Source organism: Chiloscyllium plagiosum, unplaced genomic scaffold (genome assembly GCF_037043375.1).
Source record: "Chiloscyllium plagiosum isolate Xiang-an unplaced genomic scaffold, Cpla_swu_hap1 HiC_scaffold_3, whole genome shotgun sequence".
NCBI lineage: Eukaryota > Metazoa > Chordata > Chondrichthyes > Orectolobiformes > Hemiscylliidae > Chiloscyllium > Chiloscyllium plagiosum.
This window is the reverse complement of record NW_028270141.1, coordinates 70,662,715-70,685,801: the sequence shown is the minus strand read 5'-3', so window position 1 is coordinate 70,685,801 and position 23,087 is coordinate 70,662,715. Positions and strand designations below refer to the sequence as shown.

Genomic DNA, 23,087 nt, shown 5'->3' with positions numbered 1-23,087 from the left:
GGACCTATGTGAGGAGTTGGGGGTTGGTGGATGTGTGGAGATGTCTTCACCTAAAGGGAAGGGATTTTACTTTCTTCTCCAACCCAGACAAATGCCATACAAGGATCAAGTACTTTGCCCTGCCGACTTTTTGGGATTTGGTACTAATTTGTAAGATTGGGAATATAGCCATCTCGAAACATGCAGCAGTGTATTTGGAGGTTAAGATCAAGGGTAATGAGACAGATACGTGGCATTGGCGCATGGATCCTATTCTTTTGGAAGACACTAAGTTCATTGAATATTTCATAAGGGAGTTTAAGACCTTCTGGGATATTAATTCAGGTATGGCCAGTAACCCATCAGTGCTCTGGGAGACTGCCAAGGCTTATTCACGGGGTATAATTATCTGGTACTCAGCGACTCAGAAGAGACAGCCGAGAGAGCAACAGTGTATACCTGAGGCCCAGTTGAAGGCAGCCGAGACAGCATATTTTGACAGACCGTCTGTAACTAAGTTACAGTGGATTACAGCTCTCCGGGCTGCTTTGAACTCCGTGCTCACCCAGGCAGTGAAGAGAGGGATTTCCTTTGAGAAGCCAAGACTATTTAAGCATGGTGATAAGCCAGGTAGATATTTGAGATATCTGGCCAAGAAGAAGAGCGCTCCTCAATCTATCATGTCCATTAGAGAGGGCACTGGTACTCCCACTCGTGAGTCCAAAAAGATCAACGCAGCATTTAGGAAACTTTATGCAGAGTTAAAGCGGTCGGAGGGCTGAAAGGATGGGTTGGCCAGGATGGAGTCCTTTTTTGGGAACTTGGATCTTCCAGGTATACATTCGGAACAGGCCTCCGTTTTGAATGCCCCTCTGACAACACAAAAAATACAAAAGATGGCAAGGCAGCTCCAAAGTGGCAAAGCGCCTGGCCCAGATGGATTCCCGAGCGAGTTTTATGAGGAGTTCATAAAAACGTTGGCCGAGCCAAAGTTGGGCACGTACAGTGAGGACTGCCTCCTGCCCTCTCTCAGGGAAGCTAATATTCCCCTTATTCCTAAGAGAGAGAGAGATCCTGAGGACTGCGCCTCGTACAGACCCATCTCCCTCCTAAATGTGGATCTTAAAATTCTGTCTAAAACATTAGCATTGAGGCTAGAGAAGGTATTGCCCTCTATTGTAAAGGAGGACCAGACAGGTTTCATTAAGGGTCGCAGCTCCTCTAACAACATCAGGAGTGTGTTGAATATGGTCCAGGCATGCCAGCAAAGATTGAATCCGGGCTTGGTAGTCTCTCTAGATGTGGAAAAAGCATTTGATCGGGTGGAACGGCCATACCTTCTTCTATGTTCTGGAATGGTTTGGTCTTGGGAGGTCTTCGCCAGGTGGGTGGCAGTGTTTTATAGCGATCCCATGGCAACGGTTCTCACAAATGGCATAAAATCAGACAATTTTAGAATTGGTAGAGGCAGCCAACAAGGGTGCCCCCTTTCACCGCTGCTGTTTACTTTAGTAATCGAACCACTGGAAGGACCCCAAAACAGTTACCCCAGAAGTGTGAATAGGACAGCATAAAATCATTCTCTATGCAGATGATATCCTCCTCTTTCTGGCTCATCCAACAATGTCTGTGCCCAATTTAATACAAAATATTAATTTATTTGACTCCTTTTCAGGATATAAAATGTATTTTATGAAATCAGAGGCCATACCCATGGGGGATCTTGAGGGAGTACCTGATCTTGAAACTGGAATTTGATTTCTTTTTAGCTGATCACAGAAAGGCTCCTTATATTTAGGTATTATCATTACGCCCGCCTTTCACTAATTGTACAAAGTTAATTTTGTACGATTACTTAAGATGATAAAAGAAAACCTTCATTTTGGGAGGAGCTACCAGTAGCCTGGTTGGGTTGAATAGCCCTGATCAAAATGAATGTTCTCCCTCACCTACCATACCCCATGCGAATACTCCCTCTGGTGCTACCTCGGCAAGCGCTGCAGAGACTTATTGTTTGGCTTGAATCTTTCATTTGGCACCACAGGCACCCTCTTATTAAATTTGCTCAGCTGCAGCTTCCACATGGAATGGGGGAGGGGGTGTAAAAGATATCAAATAAGTTAGTTATTGTCTTATGTGAATGATTGGGCTTGTCAGGATCCAAAGTCAATTTGGCTTGATATTGAGGCCTCCCAGGTAAAATGTCCCCTTATTAATTTGCTATTTATGGACAGGATGAGAAGTGTCGCAGAGTATTGTAAAAATCCAATCGACATTAACATGGTCAATGCATGGCGAATCATGTGACAGAGCGAGGGTAATTTGCATAAGACCTCCCCACTCAACCTCATAGTAGGAATACCAGGATTTAGGCCGAGATCGAAGGATTCTAGTTTTAAGTTATGGAGTCTGGGAGTCTCCTGTTTGGGGGATCTATTTGAGGGGAAGATCATGATGCCTTTTGATCAGCTGAGTCATGAATATGGCTTATCCAGTAGGGACATCTTCTGCTATTTTCAAATCGGGGACTTTATACAGAAAAGGACCGCACTATTGGTTCATTCATATAAGTCCGATGTGGAGAGGAGTGCGCTTCAGTCCACGGGCACTCTCTCGATTAGTAACCTCTATCATCTACATGGAATGGGTGCCTCGGAATATATTGAAAGGCTTTACAGAATCTGGAATCAACAATTGGGAGCAGAACTTTTGTCAGAAGTATGGGAGGATATCTGGGAGAAAGTGAAAAAGATTTTGATTTGTAATAACTGCAGGCCATGCAACTAAAGATTCTCCACAGGGCTCATCTGGCCCCAGAGCAGCTAGCAAAATTTTAAAAAAGGAGCATTGCCAAAGTGGCCTTAATGTAAAACAGACATTGGTACATTCACACACTGCTTGTGGTTGTGCCATAAGATTTGTAGGTATTGGGGCGCCATAGCAAATGTGTTAGAGGAGATCTTGAAGACTGAGGTTAAGGTAGATCCGGTATCCCCCCCTCTTAGGATCACCGAATCTGCCTTCTCTAGATAAGCACAGGAAGAAATTGTTTAACATTCTTACATATTGTGCGAGGAAGAACATTCTGATGAGCTGGGTCTCGGAAAACTCCCCGGGCCTTTCAGGATGGCGTAGGTTAGTGATAGAGCATGTTCCCCTAGACTTCTTTACAAGTATAGTAAACAGAAAATTGAATTTTTTTCATAAGACGTGGCAGCCCTTTTTGAATCACAGATGCAGACTTGTCAGCCATACTGACTATGATCCTTGTATAGCTACAAAGACTGTACCTGGCGGGCTGGGGACTCAGAGGAAGAATCCTGAATAAATACAGGTATGATAACTGATGCTCCCGATGACGGGAGCTTCGGTGGGGTGGCACTGAGTGGTGTAAATTAAGTTGGTTTAACTCAATTCAACCTCATTTAAATTATGTCTAATTATTTATTGTAGTATGGGAAGATTGTTCTTTTTCTTTGGTATTTTTGATTTGTTTTGTAAAGTAGCAGTTAGTGTATTAGTATTGTTGTACCATATGATTATTATACTCTCTCTTTTGTAATTTTGTAAAAAACTCCCTCAATAAAAAAAAAACTAACATTGAAACAACTTGGCATACAAGGCTTTAGGCCAAGTGCTGGAAATGGGATTCAAATGGAGAGGTGCTTGATAATCTGTGCAGACGTAGTGGACATCTTTCTGTACTGTAAAACTGACCTTTTTTAAAAAACTTTGAGGAGATGGTGAGGACTGCAGATGCTTGAGTATCAGAGTGGATAAAGAGTGAAGCTGAAAAAAGCACAGCAGGTCAAGCAGCATCAAAGGAGATGGGGAGTTGAGGTTTCAGGTTGGAACCTTAACTTGGCGCTTGGAACTTATGGATGGAACCTGGTCCGAACGCAAAGAACTTTCAGGCAAGTTGTTTGTGCATAATTCAATTAGGTTTAAAATTTCTCAATTTTTGTGCTGATCTGGCCAGTTTTACATGGATTGCACTAATATTAGTAAACATGTGGGAACTCTACTCCAAAGACTTGGGTCCTGGAAAATATTCAGCAACACCATCTCATTGGCTACTTGAAAACACAAAATGTCTTGCACCAAGTATAATTAATAAAATAATTCTAAGGCTGCTGCATGATAGACTATTCAAGTATACCTTTTTGCAGTAGACCTAAAAAAAGAAGTTTGTTTATAATTAGTGACAGAAATGCTTGTATAAAAATAATTTACAAACTGCTCTATTCATTTTAATCAGTGTCATTCAATTACATGCATCCTTCCCTCTACTAAACAACACCAACTAAAAGTCAAACTTTGCACCATTAATATGTTAATTAACTTATGCTGTACAGGAATTCAGAAATATTACCAACATAGATCTGTTAATAGATTTGGAGTGCTTAACTTCCATCACAGAAAACACTTCATTGCTTACTTAACTCCCAAACCTGACAACCTCACATTAAACTAATTAGCAGTGACAATGGCCAAAGCAAAATAATTCATAACACTGCTGTCTCTTGGGATCAACTATGATAGCCCCACGGCTGCACTATTATAGAGCCTAGCCTAATGAACACAGCCAGAGGGTTGTTGGTATGCAGCTCACAAACTATCCAGCTGCAGCTGAGAACAGCTGGCAGATAAATGTTGGCTGTGATAACTGAGCAACAGTAAGAATAAATCATTAAGCATTCAGCAAGCACTGAGTGGAGGTCAAAGATTTGTAGCATTTGAACATGGAAGTATCAACAAGCACAGCAGGGGAGGAAGCAGAAAAAAAATACAGATTCAACTGGTGCCAAGAGCAATAACAAAAGTGTCCACAGATTACGAATTAGTGCAAGCAATACAAATATTTTGGAATTATACAGCAAAAATTCTTGTAACGCCTACAATATAGGAAAGCAAGTCTTAAGTCACCATAAAGAGATAACCAGCACGCATTTTATTTCTGATTTTGAGATATATTGCAGTAAAATTTCAGTCAGTTGCCAACTTTAAAACTGTGTGAAATCATGTACACCTTTTGCATTGCACTTTTACATTTCTATCTCACAATATCACAAATAATAGAAAATGCAGTACTGAATTTTCAGACTTTTGTTATATCATTCTCATTCAGTTTTGGGTGATTTTCAGTTAATCCAGAAAGGTTTCAGGAGCTGAAACAAATATTATTACAATAGTCACTAAAAAACACAAATCAGAAGAAACTCCTTCACGGAGAGTGATGAGAATGTGTGATTCACTAATATCATTATTTACATTTGCATAATCCAACCCAATGTGCATTGTCAAGCAAAATTTGACACTGGACCAGAAAGCAACATTAGGACAAATGGTCAAATTATAATTAAAGTATATTTTAAATAGGGTCTTAAAGGAGAAGACAAATAGAGAAACAGCAATTATAAAGGTGAAAATTCCACAGTTTAAGACATCAGCAGCTCAAGGCATGATCAATCATGAAGCAGTTAATATAGGAAAGGCACAAGGAACCGGAGTTGGAGCAGGATCGATGTGAGGATTGTAGGATTGAAGGAGGTTACAGAGATTTTAAGAAGCAAGGTCAAAGAGGGATTCGGAAGCACGTTTGAGAATTTTAAGTTCGAGCAATTGCTCAACCATGAGCCTATTTGTCAGCAACTGCAGAGATAGTTACACAAAAAAAAATGCAAGTTGGGAGGGTTTCAGAAGCAGGGCTAAGGAAGAAATGGAATTGCCATTATTTCAGGGGAACCATAAAAAATAATCAACTTAAAGACTTTTGTTGAAAGCTACTGGGGTGCAATTTTAGTGTCCAAATCCCTCTGGGGGTATATCTTAACATGTCTGAATAGATTTTTGTTATTCACTTGATAGACACGGGTATCACTGGCTGGCCAGTGTTTATTACCTGTCCTTAATTGCCATTGAGGTAGTGATTGGGGTGGGGGGGGGGGGGGGGGGGGGGGGGGTGTCCTCAGTACTTTACTTAGTCTCTGGATTAATAGTCTAGCCAGAGTACCAGGAGGCCATTGCCTCCCCTCTCACTGAATGCAAGACCAGGAAATCTTTGCTTCAGTGATACAGGGCATTTGAGAGACCATATCTGGAGCCGTATGCACAGGTCTGATCCCTGTATTTACGGAAGAATGTTAATTCATTGGAAGCAGTTTAGGTTAATACCTGGAATGAGCTGAATGCCTTGTAAGGAAAGGCTAGACACCCAGGCCTGTATCATTTGGATTATGGAAAAGTGAAACTTAATTGCTAGTGACTTAATTGAAGGATATACAATCCTGAGGGAAATGACTGGTTGGATGCTGAAAGCATGTTTCCTCTTGTGGAAGAATCTAAAACCAGGAGTAATAGTTCAAAAGTAAAGGGGCATCCATTCAATATATTTTCTCTCAGAGGGTTGACAGCCTTTGGAATTTATTTCCTCAAAAGCCAGTGCATGCAAAATCTTTAAATATTTATACAGTAGAGATAGATAGATAGATTCTTCATTACCAAGGAGACATAAGATTATTGGGGATAAGCAGGAATGTACAGGTGAAGTTAAAATCAGAATTAGATTTATCTTCAGTGTACTCAAATTACAAAAGAACAGGAGTACAGTGAAAAGTGTATAGTGTTGCCAGCACATGGCGCTATCCTAGGTAAAAAGTACCTAAGTACACAGAATTGAGAAAAATAAAAAAAAGTTATACTACACTACAGATATACATTGTATAAATTAGGAAAATAAGAAATAAAGCTAAAAAGACAGACATTACAGACTCTCTATAAAGACTTCCAAGTTCACCACTTGGTTAGAGACAAAAAACTGCAGATGCTGGAATCCAAAGTAGACAAGCAGGAGGCTGAAAGAACAGCAACCTCAGGAGGTAGAGATGTCAATGTTTCAGGTGTAGCCCTCCTTCAGGACGGGGTGGGGGGAGAAGAGCTGCAGATGGGCTGGGAGGAGTGGGGGGCAGGTTGGTGAAGTGGAGACAGGTGATGACAGGCAGAGGGTATGACCTGGTTGGTCAATGGGAGAAATGAACCCAGTAGGTGGCTGGGAAGAGGAGAAGGGAGGAGAAGGGGCTGGGAAGGGAGTCTGGGGAAGGGAAGGGAGGTTATTTCAAATTGGAGAATTCATTGTTCAGTCCTCTGGGCTGTAGGCTGCTCAGGCAGAAGAGGTAATGTTGGTCCTCCAATTTGCGCTGTGGTTTGTTGTGGCAATGGAGGAGGCCAAGGATGGTCATGTCGGAAAGGGAGTGGGAAGGGGAATTAAAATGGGCGGTGACTGGGAGGTCCCCTGCAGCCCTGGCTGAGATGCTCAGCTAACCATTCCCTCAGTTTGGTCTCCCCAGCGTACAGAAGACCATATCAGGAGTACCTGATGCAGTATACTTGGTTAGAAGAGAAGCAGATGTCTCACCCGGAAGGACTGCTTGGGGCCCTGAATGGAGGTGAGGGGGGTGGTGTACTAGCAGGTTTTGCATCTTTCCCAGTTGCAGGGGAAGGTACCTGGGGGATTCAGGGGGGTTGGTGGGGAGAGTAGCGCAAACCAAGGACTGTCGAAGGGAGCGGTCCTTGCAGAAGGTGGAGAGGGGTGGAGAGAGGAAGATGTTCTTGATGGAGGGGTCGATTTGGAGTTGGTGGAAGTGTTTCAGAATGATGTGTTGGATGCGGAGACTGGTGAGGTGGGAGGTGAGGACGGAGTGGGGGGAGGGGTTATGTCTTATTGAATTTGGTGGGGTGGAATGGGGAATGGGTGTGGTGTGGTGGAGGGCTGTCTGGATGACACCAGGGGGTGGTGTCAATATCATTCAAAATACTGAAACACCCCATATCCATATGCAGAATAGTATGGACTACATCAAGACTTGGCGATAAGTGGCAAATTACATTCACTCTGCACAAGCGGAAGGCCTTCTCCAACTAGAACTTAACCAGCACGCATTAACAATCAATTATATCATCACAATTAAGTCACCAATAACAACATCTTGGGGTTAACACTGACCAGAAATTAAACTGTCATATAAACAGTAGGTCAGAGAATGGGAATTCTGCACCTGACTCTCAACAGGTACATTTCACGACTGCAAATGGAATATCTATTTTTACCTGTATGGGTGTACTCCAACATCAGCCAAGAAACTTGTCACAATCCAGGACAAAACAGCCTACTTGATTGGCACTCAGTCCATAGATTAAATAATCACTCCTTCCAGCAATAGGACAAAGAGACAGCACTGTCTACCAACTATATAATGCACTGCAGCAACTCACCAGCACTTTCCAAACCAATATCTTCTACCACCATAAAGGTAGCTGAGGCACAAGAACGCAGACTACAAATTCCTATCCAAGTCACACATCATCCTGACTTAGAACTACATTGCCTATTCCTCTCAGAATTACGAGCATATTTACACGAGGTGGACTGCAGTGATTCAGGAAGGAATTCCACTATTATCTTCAAGGACAATCAGGGATGAAGAATTAAAAAATAAAACGGCTGGTCTTACCAGCGACACACCTATCCCAAAGATGATAAAAAGGAAAAAGTAGAACATAAAAATAAACAAACCAATAACAAAAACAGATCTAAAGAATTTTTCAGGTAGATAAAAAAGAGCAGAGTTGCTCCAGCGATTGCTATCAAGCAGCGACTGGACAATTACCATGGGAAATAGCACAGACAGTGAACAAATGATTCGTGTCTATTCACTAATGGCAGAAATAGAGGGCAGCCTGGGGCTTAAAAGACGAGGAAATGAGGATAATGAATGTCAGCTGTGAAAGTATTTTGGAAATACTTCCTAGGACGAAAATCTGACAAATCCCCCAAACCTGATGACCTCCATCTAAGAGCTCTAATAAAGGTGGCTACAATGACTGGTCATTGTTTTGTTAAATGCCCTAGATTCTAAACAGTCCTGGTAGATTAGAAGCTAGCAAGCATAAGGAAAGGAGGAAACCAGAAAGCAGGAAACGAGAAAGCAAGGAACTTCGGATCAGTTAAACTTGTCAAGCATCAAGATAGATTCAAGCACTATTAACAACACCCTTAGATAATCATGGTTTGAATTGGAAAGGTTAACGTAGTTTTGTGAAAGGGATCCAGTACTTGACAAATTTGTTGGGAGTTTGTTGATGGTGTAAACAATAGGATAGATAAAGGGGAACCAGTGGATGGAGTATGCATTGATAAGGAGCCACACAAAAGATTAATACAAAGGATTAAGGCTCATGGAGTTAGAGTTAACTGTATTGTGAAGAATGAGCTGGGTTAAATGGAACATTAAGTTGGCAGGCTGTGACCAATGAAATGCCATGATGACCCATGCAATGCCTCAAGGTTCTGTGCTAGGATCTTACTAACAATCCACATGAACAACAAACAGAGTTAGAATACTGCTGGATAGGACTGCAAGTTGGGAGGTTCCAGAGAAACTGGAAAGAGGTATCAACAAGTAAATACGCAACAAGGAGACGATGGCAAATCTGGGTTGAAATTAGGAATATAATGGTGACATTGTCGAATGTCAGAAAAACCCATTTAGTTCACTAATGTCCTTTCAGGAAGGAAACTGCTGTCCTTACCTATATGTGGCCCCAGACAAAGAGCAGTGTTGTTGACACTTAACTGTCGTCTGGGCAATTAGGGATAGGTGGTGAATGCTGGCGTGGCCAGTGACACCCAAATATTATATTCCATGTGCCATTTTAAAAAAAATGAATGTGGAAAAATGAGACTTTATTCACTTTGATCGTATGAATGAACAAGCAGAATATATTTAAAGTAGTATGAAACTTGCAAATGCTGATGTTCAAAGGGAATTAGATGGATGAGGAACACAAACTAAACAGGTGAGTGCAGGCAGCAATGAGGATGGCAATTGGACTATTGATCTTTATTGCAAATCGATTGAGTACGAGAGTAAAGGAGTCTTTAGAATTCTGTGCGAAGTTTTGGTCTCCATATTGTTATGGCATGGAGGTGAACTCCTCTGCTAGTTAAACCAAACACTGAAGAAAACTCACCTTGCCTCATAATCTGTTAAAATATGAGTGGCAGAGAACACACAAATTCCACTATTCAAAGAAAATAACATCGATTTATTTTTTAACTCCAAAAGTGAACATTAAATAACTATTCACAACTCTAAGTCCCCCTTTCTCTGCTTTCTATTTGCCTCCAACTCTATCACAATATACTGTCCCAATAAGACACTTATTAAAATTATATCAACTTAATTTCAAAACAACAGTCACTGTTTCTTCTTCTGACTAAGGATCTCCCTGGGTCATCTTCTTTCATTTACTGCGAGTGTGTTTCATATAAAAAAGGTACATTTGATAGAGTGTTTCCTAATTTCTTGGAGAGCAAGGTGCTAGCTCGCCATACATTTCTGTCTTGATGGCAATTGCTGTTTGACCAATTTTCAAAATTACCACATTTTATACCCATCAACATCATACTGTCTCATTGGTTCGATGTTGGCAAAAAAAATTCAACTTGATTAGATTTTAGTATCCTGGGGCATAATTTAAACTGATTGGTTAAATTTAAATTGTTGTCAAAACAGCAACCAAAACTCAGGTATTCATTTCACAGCCAAATATTACATATTTTCAATTTTCCAGTACAATCTGGGACTGCCATCCAATCATATACACAGGTGCTTGTAATCTCTCAGTTCACAACAGTATTCACTCTCTCAAAAGGTACAGTACACATGCCTTCAACTTCATAATATTTAAGGAAAGACATGTTTATATTGGAGATAGTAAAAAGAAGATTCAATAAATCGCTCCTCGGAGTGAGTGTGTTGAGAAGGAGTTGAATAAACGGAGTCTATACTCCCTGGAGTTTTAAAGAATGAAAATTGATATTTCAAAGAAATCACAAGTCTCTGAAAAAGCTTGACAGAATAGACACAGAAGTTGCCTTCCTTGGCTGAGGAAAGTAGAAAATGGAGGCAGTCTCAGGATAAAGGGGTCAATAATTTATGACCAAGTTGTGTAAAATTTCTTCACTCAAAATGGTTGTGAATTGCTGCAATTCTTTAACCTGGAGGTTTTTATAAGTCCAAAATTTGACATATTTTACTTTGGGATAAACAGAGTTCATGTCTCAGGGAATCAAAGGATACAAATACAAGAACTGAGCAGGAGAAGGTCATTTAAACGATCAAGCCTGCTTTGCCATTTGATAAGATCCTGGTTGATTGGACTGTGGTCTCAACTCCACTTTTGTCAATCAAAAACTGAACTCAACCTTCAATATGTTTAATGTCCCAATGTCTATTGCTCTCCCTGGATAATTCTGCAGATTATGGATCCTCCCAATAAGAGGAAGCCGCTAGCTTTTGAACTTTATCTCCTTGTTGTGAACTCCTCCACAAAGAAAAACATCCTCTCAGCATCCATCTTTGAAGATTCATCAGGATTTTAGATGTTTCAATTGGTTCACCTCTCAAATTTTCAACATTTTAACAGATACAGGCCAAACCTTTCATCACAGGTTTAATCGCTTCATCTCGGCGATTAGAGAAGGTCAATCAAATGAACTGTGCTTAATGTAATTAAATCCTTTAACTAAGGCAATCCAGACTGTACAACATGCTCCCAACAGTTTCACTCAGAAACTGTGCAACTGCAGAAACACTTCCTTAAATTCTATTCTCCTTCCAATAAAATTCAACATTTCACTTGCCTTCCTAATGACTCGCTGTAACTGCATACTAATCTTTTGTGATTGCTATACAGGATTTCTGAATCCCTCCATCCTTTAGAGTTCTAAAGTTCCTTTTCATTCAAATAATGTATTGCCTTTCTGCCATTACTGCCATAATGGGCGGGTTCACATTTACCCATATTATAGACAATAGACAATAGGTGCAGGAGTAGGCCATTCTGCCCTTTGAGCCTGCACCACCATTCAATATGATCATGGCTGATCATCCTTGATCAGTATCCTGTTCCTGCCTTATCTCCATAACCCTTGATTCTACAATCCTCGAGAGCTCTATGCAACTCTTTCTTAAATGAATCCAGAGACTGGGCCTCCACTGCCCTTTGGGGCAGAGCATTTCACACAGCCACCACTCTCTGGGTGAAGAAGTTTCTCCTCATCTCTGTCCTAAATGGTCTACCCCGTATTTTTAAGCTGTGTCCTCTGGTTCGGGACTCACCCATCAGCGGAAACATGCTTCCTGCCTCCAGAGTGTCCAATCCTTTCATAATCTTATACGTCTCAATCAGATCCCCTCTCAGTCTTCTAAACTCAAGGGTATACAAGCCCAGTCGCTCCAATCTTTCTGCGTAAGGTAATCCCACCATTCCAGGAATTGACCTCGTGAACCTACGCTGCACTCCCTCAATAGCCTGAATGTCTTTCCTCAAATTTGGAGACCAGAACTGCACACAGTACTCCATGTGTGGTCTCACCAGGGCCCTATACAGCTGCAGAAGAACCTCTGCTTCTATACTCAATCCCTCTTGTTATGAAGGCCAGCATGCTATTAGCCTTCTTCACTACCTGCTTACCTGCATTGATTGGTGCACAGGAACACCCAGATCTCTTTGTACTGCCCCTTTACCTAAATTGATTCCATTTTGGTAATCTGCTTTTCTGTTCTTGCCACCGAAGTGGATAACCATACATTTATCCACATTAAACTGCATCTGCCATGCATCTGACCACTCACCTAACCTGTCCAGGTCACCCTATAATCTCCTAAAATCCTCCTCACTTTTCACCCAGTTTAATATCATCAGCAAATTTGCTAATGTTATTGCTAATACCATCTTCTATATCATTAACGTATATTGTAAAAAGCTGCGGTCCCAGCACTGATCCCTGCGGTACCCCACTGGTCACTGCCTGCCATTCTGAAATGGAGCCGTTTATCACTATTCTTTGTTTCCTGTCAGCCAACCAACTTTCAATCCAAGTTAGTACTTTGTCCCCAATACCATGCACCTTAATTTTGCTCACTAACCTGTGGGACTTTATCAAAAGCTTTCTGAAAGTCCAGGTACACGACATCTACTGATCTGTCAAACATTTCCTCACTCAGCATTTAAAAAAAGATTTAATGCTATGTCATCTAATAACTTACTTTCCATATCATCTTTCTGTCATGAGCAAATGTAGCTACCACAGATTTTGTCCCTTCATCTAAATAATTTCTATAGATTGTAAATAGTTGAGGTTAACAAAGGATCTAGTGTTTCTCCACTGGTAACAGACCGCTAATCTGAAAATTACCTCTTTATCGCTACTTTCCATTAGCTATCCAATTCTCTCTATGCATGCTATGTTGCATCCCCACTTCCCCGCTCACCACATCATCAACCCCAGTTTTATGTAGTAACATTTGTGGCCCCTTATCCAATTCCTTCTGAAAATCCAAAACACTGAGTCTACAAATTACCATTTATCTACCTTGTACATTACTTCCTCAAAGAACTCTAATAAATAAGTTAAACATAATTTCCCTTTTAAAAAATGTCTCCGTACCCTTAATGACTCTCTACAAGAGGCAGTTTTGCTCATTCAAAAAATATAATTCAGTTCACAATACAGTACGGAGAGATTCTTTCATTTATGAAAGAATTTGTTGGAGAAAGTGTGGACTGCAGATGCTGGAGATCAGAGCTGAAAATGTGTTGCTGGAAAAGCGCAGCAGGTCAAGCAGCATCCAAGGAACAGGAGAATCGACGTTTCGGGCATGAGCCCTAGGGGCGTGTGGAATTTAATGTGGAAGCAAAAACAGAGTAAAAAGTTTGAAAACCACAAGCCTAGATTCATTTAAGAAGCTTGATGAGCACACAAGGGAGACATAAATAGAATATGATGGGCTACACTAAGGAGGCTGACAGAAGGCTCCTATAGAGCATTCATACTGGCATGTATGTTAGGCTGATTGATCTATTTTATGCTATGAATAACTTGCAACTTTGTAAACAAAGGAGATATCCTGCAATATTCAATAGAATAATCTGACTCTGCATGTCTATCCGGTCTAATAAATGACTATACTCTTTATTAATTTGGTTATTAAGGAAATCAGATTTATACTCCCACCCCCCAAATCAAACCAACCAGTTGGCAGCTCCCATGGTGACAAAACACAATAACAAACTTTACAAGTGTACAAGGTTCATGTTTCAAATTAACTTATTTTCTGGCGACTATGGTTTTTTTTGAACAAATAACAGTGAAGCTTGGATCCAATAAAAGAACTGCTTAACATTAATTAAAGGTAGGGATGCAAAGTCCTCTAAGCCTATAACTTGAACGAAAAAGCCAGTTACAAAAATATTATTGCAATTTTATGCCTTGATTCAACAATAGCTATCTTCAACCCATAACTAAGAATGAAGAAAAGACATCTGGCACTATTCATGTTGAGTTCATAAGACTGGATACATAAATGAGTTTCTTGCCTGAATCATATTTCCACTTCCGATGAAAAATGGGGCACCAAGAGTAGTGGGAAAACCAGAAGCCCAATTTACATTGACATTACATAAAACACAGACTATATATTTTTAAAATCTCATCAACTAGCTTAGAAGTCTTAGCCTTTGAGGCTGTATGAAAAACCAGTTAAAAATGAGGTGGACCACTTTAAAATAGCTACCAAAGTCACCTGAACTAAAACTTGCAAATTTTTTAGGAATACACAAAGGAGTGTCTAACGGCTAAGACTGACTACCACACCTATAAAAAGCTAACAATGGGTAATTGCCTGGACATTAAGGCTTATCATCTGAATGGTTCATAACGGGACCTCTATCTCTAAATGTAATGAGACATCTTGCCTACTGGTTTGCTGGAACAAAGAATTAGATAACTGAAATGCATGACATAAAGAGGTGGATTAAAAATTCTAGCCATCTCATCTATACTGAAGGACAACAGGGGATCTCTGATGATGGACCACTGGAAACTCTTTGTAAAAACAGATTGCCTCCATTGCGGGCCAACAGCCAAGTTACACATAAACATATGAATTAGAAGATGTAGGCCAATTGCTTCCTTGAGCTCACACCACAATTCAATAAGACCATGGCTGATCAGAATACTTGACATTCTCACCTGACTAAAATAACCACTCATCTCTTTGGTGACGAAGAATCTATCCACCCGTTCCTCATAACTATTCAAAGACTATTTCTATTGTCTTTTGAATATGACAGTTTTAACAACTCTGAACCCTCTATGAAAACTAATTTTTTCACAACTTCATCTTCAATAAGCAACCCTTTATTTTTAATCAATGATCCTTAGTTCTATATTCTTCCAGAAAAGGAAACATCATTTTCAAATTTACTCTGTCAAGATCCCTCAATCTTATACATTTAGATCAAGCAGCCTCTTATTGCACTAAACTGCAGCGGTTGCAAACTCAACTTGTCCTATCCATGCCCCTCATGATAGATACATATTTCATCACTAAAGAACTTCAATTATTCAAATCTGATTTCCATTTCACAAAACAATGTTGACTTTGTCGAATTACCTTGAAATTTCCTAAGTCCCCTACTATAATGTCTTCAATAATAGCTTCTAACATCTTCCCATGAGAGATTTTAAGCTAGTTGGCCTGTAGTTTCTGGTTTTCTGTCTCCTTCCCTTTTTGAATAAATAAGTTGCATTCACTAATTTCTAATCTATTGGAACATTCCTCAAACCTGGGTAATGTTGGAAAACTATTACTCATCAGCTAATTCATTAGCCATTTATTTTAAGACCAGAGGATGAACCCCATCAAGAGACAGGAACTTGTCAGCCTGCAGAATCAACAGTTTGTTCAGGACGACATCCCCGATGATCCCCTACTTCCTTCCCTCCCTTTTACTGGTTAACAGCTCTTTATGATGTTAATTATATCTTGTATAGCGAAGACTGATGCAAAATACTTGTACCATTCATCTACTGTCTCCTTATTTTTCATTATTAGTTCTCTCCACTCACTTTCTTTCGGACCAATGCTCATTCAGTTAACTCTTTGCTTTTTTAAATACTTTTTTATATTTCTAGTGAGCTTTCATTCCAATTTCCACCTCCCTTGATATTTTAATCACTCATTGCTGTTTTTATGTTCTGTCCAATCTTCTCACATATCACTCAAGTTTGCTTAACCAAAAGCTTTTCTTCAAGTCAGACTGTATCTTTTTTTAGTTAAACACAGATGGTGAATCCGCACTTTGGAATTTTTCTCTCTCATTAGAACGTGTATTCTGAAACATCTGTCTGCCACTGGATCAAGAAATTTCTTCATAGGTTGTGGGCATCTCTGGCTAAGCCAGCAATAATTACTTACCTCTAATTGCACAGGAGGCACTTAAGAGTGGGTGTGGAATCATGTAGGTCAGACCAGAGAGGGATGGTAGTTTCATGGTCATCAATAGATGTTAATTCCAGATCTTTACTGAATTCAAATTCCACCACTTGCCATAGTGGAATTCTAACCCTGGATGCAGAACATTACCTGAGTCTCTGGACTAGTAGTCCAACCATAATACCACTTGGCTATCACCTCCCAATTTACCAACTCATTTCAGCCAAACATGTTTTCATGTTGTCCTTAACTGCTATTATTTCGGCTTAAAATGCTGGTCATGGACCACTCATCTCACTTCCACATTGAATGTAAGAAGTTCAATCATATGACATTATTGAATCCTACCTCATTACACAATATCATATCTGCTCAAAGTTTGAGAGAAGATTTGTAGCTCAGGTGCTCGTTGTTGTGGTTCTGTTTGCTGACCTGGGAATTTGTGTTGCAGACGTTTCGTCCCCTGTCTAGGTGACACCCTCAGTGCTTGGGAGCCTCCTGTGAAGCGATTCTGTGATGTTTCCTCCAGCATTTATAGTGGTTTGTCTCTGCCGCTTCCGGTTGTCAGTTCCAGCTGTCCGCTGCAGTGGCCGGTATACTGGGTCCAGGTCGATGTGTTTGTTGATAGAGGCATGGCACTCATCCACAGATTCTATCAACAAACACATCGACCTGGACCCAATATACCGGCCACTGCAGCGGACAGCTGGAACTGACAACCGGAAGTGGCAGAGACAAACTATTATAAATACCAGAGGAAACATCACAGAAGCGCTTCACAAGAGGCTCCCAAGCACTGAGGACATCACCGAGACAGGGGACGAAACATCTGCAACATAAATTCCCAGCTCGGCGAACAGAACCACAACATCATATCTGCTATAGCCTGCTCTCTAGTTCACTCCAGAACATGCTGCTCTAAGAAACTATCCCAAAAACATTTTATGAACCCATTTAGGAGACTTTTGCCCAACTGATTTTTCTAGTCTATACATAAATTAAAATTTACCATAGTTATCACTGTACCTTCCTGACAAACTTCTGTTATTTCTTCCTTTACATGCCATCTTACTACAGTGTGGCTTGTTTTTGATTATTTTATTTCTAACCAGGAACCTTACTGGTGGAGTTACTGTTAGATTTGTACTTGCTACCACTTCCTGTCACAGTCTTTGTTTACCATTTCCCATATTAATAACAGCCTCTCTTGTCTGCCTCTATTCTTTGATCCACCATATTTTCCCAAATTTGATCCCTTGACCCAACTATTCAAAGTTTCTATTAGGATAGTTCAATGTTTCACCAAGGTCAATCACAGTTTCAGGAAGACATTAAAATTTGCAAACTACTGGACATTGACACAATTGTCATCACACAATTCCAAAAACACAAGAAGCTTGACACTGTCCAGGACTAGCAGCCACTTATTTGACACCACATCCACAAAACAAACAATCAGTCATTCCACCACCAATGCTGAATAGCAGAAATATGTCCTGTCTACAAGACGCACTGCAGAAATTCACCAAAAATCCTGAAAACACCACCTTCCAAATCCACTACCATTTCCATACAGAAGGACAAGGACAAGGACAGCTAATAACTTGGAAGATTCTGCTCCAAGCCACTCACCAATGACTTGCAAATATATTTCCATTCCTTCACTGCTGCTGGGTCAAAATCTGGAGTTCCCTCCCGAATGGCATTTCGGGTCTACCTCAAGTAATTGGTTTGTAGCAGTACACCAACACCTTCTCAAGGGCAACTGGGGATAGGCAAAAATGCTGACCTAGCTAGCAATGCCCACATCCCACAAGCAAATTTTAGGAAAAAACTACCATGACAGACAGACCTACCCAAGAAACCTCAGAAATACACACTGGAAGCCAGTACTTCAAGAAAAGTTCTGGGAGAACATTGGCAGACAATTGAAGTGAAGATGTTGTCTCCATTGTTTTCTTTCTGAAATTTAGAGTCATAGAGATGTACAGCATGGAAACAGACCCTTCGGTCCAACCTGTCCATGCCGACCAGATATCCCAACCCAATCTAATCCCACCTGCCAGCACCCAGCCCATATCCCCCCAAACCCTTCCTATTCATATACCCATCCAAATGCCTCTTAAATGTTGCAATCATACCAGCCTTCACCACGTTCTCTGGCAGCTCATTCCATACATGTACCACCCTCTGCATGACAAAGTTGTCTCTTAGGTCTCTTTTCTATCTTTCCCCTCTCACCCTAATTCTATGCCCTCTAATTCTGTATTCCCCCCCCCCCAGGGAAAAGACTTTGTCTATTTATCCTATCCATGCCCCTCATAATTTTGTAAACCTCTATAAGGTCACCCTTCAACCTCTGACACTCCAGGGAAAACAGCCCCAGCCTGTTCAGCCTCTCCCCATAGCTCAAATCCTCCAACCCTGGCAACATCCTTGTAAATCTTTTCTGAACCCTTTCAAGTTTCACAACATCTTTCCAATAGGAAGGAGACCAGAAATGCACGCAATATTCCAACAATGGCCTAACCAATGTCCTGTACAGCTGCAACATGACCTCCCAACTCCTGTACTCAATACTCTGACCAATAAAGGAAAGCATACCAAACACCTTCTTTGCTATCCTATCTACCTGCGACTTCACTTTCAAAGAGCTATGAACCTGCACTCCAAGGTCTCTTTGTTCAGCAGCGCTCCCTAGGACATTACCATTAAGTGTATAAGTCCTGCTAAGATTTCCTTTCCCAAAATACAGCACCTCTCATTTATTTAAATTAAACTCCATCTGCCATTTCTCAGCCCACTGGCCCATTTGGTCAAGATCCTATTGTAATCTGAGGTAATCCTCTTCGCTGTCCACCACACCTCCAATTTTGGTGTCATCTGCAAACTTACTAACTGTACCTCTTATGCTCGCATCCAAATCATTTATATAAATGACAAAAAGTAGAGGACCCAGCACCGATCCTTGTGGCACTCCACTGGTCACAGGCCTCCAGTCTGAAAAACAACCCTCCACCACCATCTTCTGTCTTCTACCTTTGAGCCAGTTCTGTATCCAAATGGCTAGTTCTCCCTGTATTCCATGAGATCTAACCTTGCTAATCAGTCTCCATGGGGAACCTTGTCGAATGCCTTACTGAAGTCCATACAGATCACATCTACTGCTTTGCCCTCATCAATCTTCTTTGTTACGTCTTCAAAAAACTCAATCAAGTTTGTGAGACATGATTTCCCACGCACAAAGCCATGTTGACTATCCATGATCAGTCCCTTTTAAGACCCCTATTCCCGCATAAATAGCTTCAGAGACAATCATCAAGAAACAAAATGTTCAACTCCTGCATTATGCCCTACAATTGATTGCATTCAAAAAACTAGCCAAGAAACACTGAGCTCAGGTTAAAAGCTGATGCTTCAAAGACAACCAAAGGAGTCTAAGGTGTACATTCTTTCATCTCCCTTTATATTTGACACTATTCCACTTTAACTTGGTACCTATGTGCACATGTATATGTGGACCAAGTGACTACATGAAGACTGTGTTGTGCTTTGTTGTGGACGTCACTGGCTAGGAGCATTTATTGCCCATCCCTAAGTGCCCTCATGATAGTTAAGAGTCAACCACATATTTCCTTTCCTAAAAGGCAGTTGTGAATGAGAAGGGTTTTTATGACAATGAATGGTCTTTATATGGTTACTATGAGACCGGCTCCAATTCCATAAATTTTATTGCAAAAAATTTTAATTCAATCTGCCTTGGTGCGATTCAAACCCATATCCCCAGAACATTAGCCTAGGGTTCACAGATACTAATCTAGTGACATTAGCACTGTGCAAATCCCACCTTGGCGTTGTCATTTGTTTTTTCTTTGGGTTCAACATGTCTCTTTCTTTGATTGAAGAAATAGTGTACGTTTAGTTGTCATGGCAAATATATTTAAGTGGAGAGAGGCATAATTTTGTGCAAGATGATCTTAAACTCTAAACCTTGTGATCAGCTAAGAAATTTGAACAAAAGCAAGCCAGTTCATTCTTTCTCACTTGGTTGCAACAATATATTTTGGGTAATACCAGAGATGCACTCCTCTTCTGAAATAATCAAGTATAATTGCAGTTTTAATGTCTAAATCATAAAAGATGAAAAATGTCAAACACTCAGAAGACAGGCTTCATTTAAGCACACAGACAATGACCTTTGTGTCTGGCATTATTATATTCCAAAATAACCACATTCTATGTTATTACAAGTAATAACTAGACTAAATCAGACAAGTAGTAACAATAAGACTAAATACAGATAGTTCTTCTATAATGTGATGGCTGCGTTCTTGTGCAACCCTGTGTTACAGAAAAGTCGCGCTTTAGTAAGTGCTTAAAGTGTTGGCGATGTAATTGCATTACAGCCAACACATGCTTCAAAGGTGACCCCAATTCCCCAATTACGTTACAGTGAATTTGTGATAACAAAACAAGTTGTAACAGAACAACCTGTACCAATAATTTAAGAATGCATACTAAATAAACAGATTCCTGATCCAGTGAATGGCACTGGGCAATTACGCAGCAGCATACATCAGATAAGGTAGAGTAAGGTTTTGGATCATTTAAGTAACTTGAGTGGTATGGAAACTGGTTATTTTATGAATAGATGCGCTTGGATAGCAATCCTAATCTTTCATCATTATAAGACTGTACAAGACAGATCGTAATTCCCTGGGAGAACTTCTATCACACATCAATATTAAATTAGGCTTTTCATGATAAAATGTGTGTCATGCATCTGACAATGTGCTTGATTTACCTTTATCATACAGTTTTTTTACCCTGTAAAACTCTAATGACATCCATTGCTCCAACTTTGTGTACTGAAAATGTGTTTCCAAATTACAGCAATATCATGTTCCAAAAATGATAAATTGAAAGGAATAGGTGCAAATAGCAAGTGTTTTAATTGATGTTTGCAGTTTGTTGTCATAATTGGCTGGTGTGCATTATATTTGCACTTAGAAACTCTCCTATTTCAGCTAGCCACTTTAAAGAAAACTCTGAATAGTTTTATTGAAACTTTTGATCTTACCTTTTCATCTGCAGCATCCCGAAACGTAAGCCCAAAATAATCCCTTTCCAACAGGTTGATCTGCTCACACACCTTGTCAAATAGTACCTGGCCTTTGGCACGTTTCTAACAAATAAAAGTCAGAGTCAAATTAAGATTTTAAATTTAATGTGAAAAATACCCACTAAAAATTCAAAAATAATATTTTATATAAAAGGGACATATTTGCATCGCCAGCAAAATGTCATTAGAAGTAGTTGAACAGAGTAACAAATTTATTTTAAGCTTATCGTTTCTGCTCAACAATTAGAAAGATCATGCTAAAATGAAGCTGAATAATATTACTGAATGTAAACTTATTTGAAACTGAAACACTAACTCTGATACTACCTGGCTGAATATCTTCAGCATTTTATGTTTCAATTTTCATATGAAACAAATATCAACAATTTAAAATAATCTAAAATTTGGATGTAGGTTTGCTCGCTGAGCTGGAAGGTTTGTTTTCAGATGTGTCGTCACCATACTAGGTAATATCTTCAGTGAGCCTCTGGATGAAGCACTGGTGGTATAGCCCGTTTTCTATTTATATGTTTGGGTATACTTGGGTTCGCTATCTTTGAAATCTCGCTATCATCTGAAATTTCTCTACATTTATGGACTAACAAAGCTAATTTTAAACAAATACAGAGCCAAGAAAAGGGCAGGATAAAAGCAAAACATTTGGTCATGTGTGGAGAAAGCAATAAAAATATGGAACAAGGCAAAGGTGGTATAAATCTATAACTATTTACACCTCATTGGACCCATGCTTCATTACCAACTTTGTCCAATCATTATCTTTTGTCTTTCACCATCATTGTTTCATTTATTTTTTTTCTGTCATAGCTTGGATATTCTTGTTTTTTGTTTCCCCTTTGGTTTAAAAGCTGTTCTGATAAAAGGCTAGGACCTTGGGTACTAATTTTGCTTTCCTCTTTTTCAGATGCTGTCTGACATCTGGATATTTCCAGCATCCTGTTTTATTTTCAAAAAGTTGTTTGCAGAAAGTGACAGTTCAGAATTATTATGCAGATCTTCAAATAGTTATATGGATTAAATAATTTGGTTTGTCAAAATTCTAAACTTTAGTAAATACAGAAAATCCATTAAGGAAATCTGTGTACCAACTGACACAATATTGAAATGTCTGTAAACATTTAAGAAAAAAATTACTCTCAATAGCCTTTTATGTATCAAATTAATACAACAATGCAAATAAAATCACATTTACAATTGCAATCATCATTGTCAGCATCCTTCCATCTGCTTAAGGTTATGGATATGGACCAGATTCAAGAAAGAGGTAAATGTGTTTCTGATGAAAAGAGGGATAAAGGGTGATGGAAGCAGGTAGGAAAGTGGAATTGGGACCAGTACAAGATCAGCCATGAATTGCCTATACGTGCTGCTAATTCCTAAGTTCTTATGTTCCAACCTATTGGATTGGTATAGCTCCATATTGCTGTTAGCTGACGTTATTAATCAGTGATACACAGTTTCTATCACATGTGCCAATATGGAATGTTTATCAGGTATCATTATGTTGGGTATGTGTGTTGGCACTGCTGCCAAGTGATCATGGCTGAATTCATTGGACCACATGACAATTACATCATTTTCTTCCTTGTCAGCTAGTGCCCCCGAGAGGTGATGTTGATGTCAAG

At 39.9% G+C, this 23,087-nt stretch overlaps 1 protein-coding gene across 28 annotated transcripts in view; it reads right to left on the bottom strand.

Moving 5' to 3' along the window:
* Positions 1 to 23,087, bottom strand: part of epb41l2 (erythrocyte membrane protein band 4.1-like 2) — a 210,017-nt gene that overhangs the window by 72,353 nt on the left and 114,577 nt on the right. For all 28 annotated transcript variants that reach the window (XM_043683418.2, XM_043683473.2, XM_043683480.2 and 25 more), the window contains exon 4: positions 21,403 to 21,507. In XM_043683418.2, coding sequence (XP_043539353.2) covers positions 21,403 to 21,507 — 105 coding nt within the window. The remainder of the gene's footprint in view (positions 1 to 21,402; positions 21,508 to 23,087) is intronic.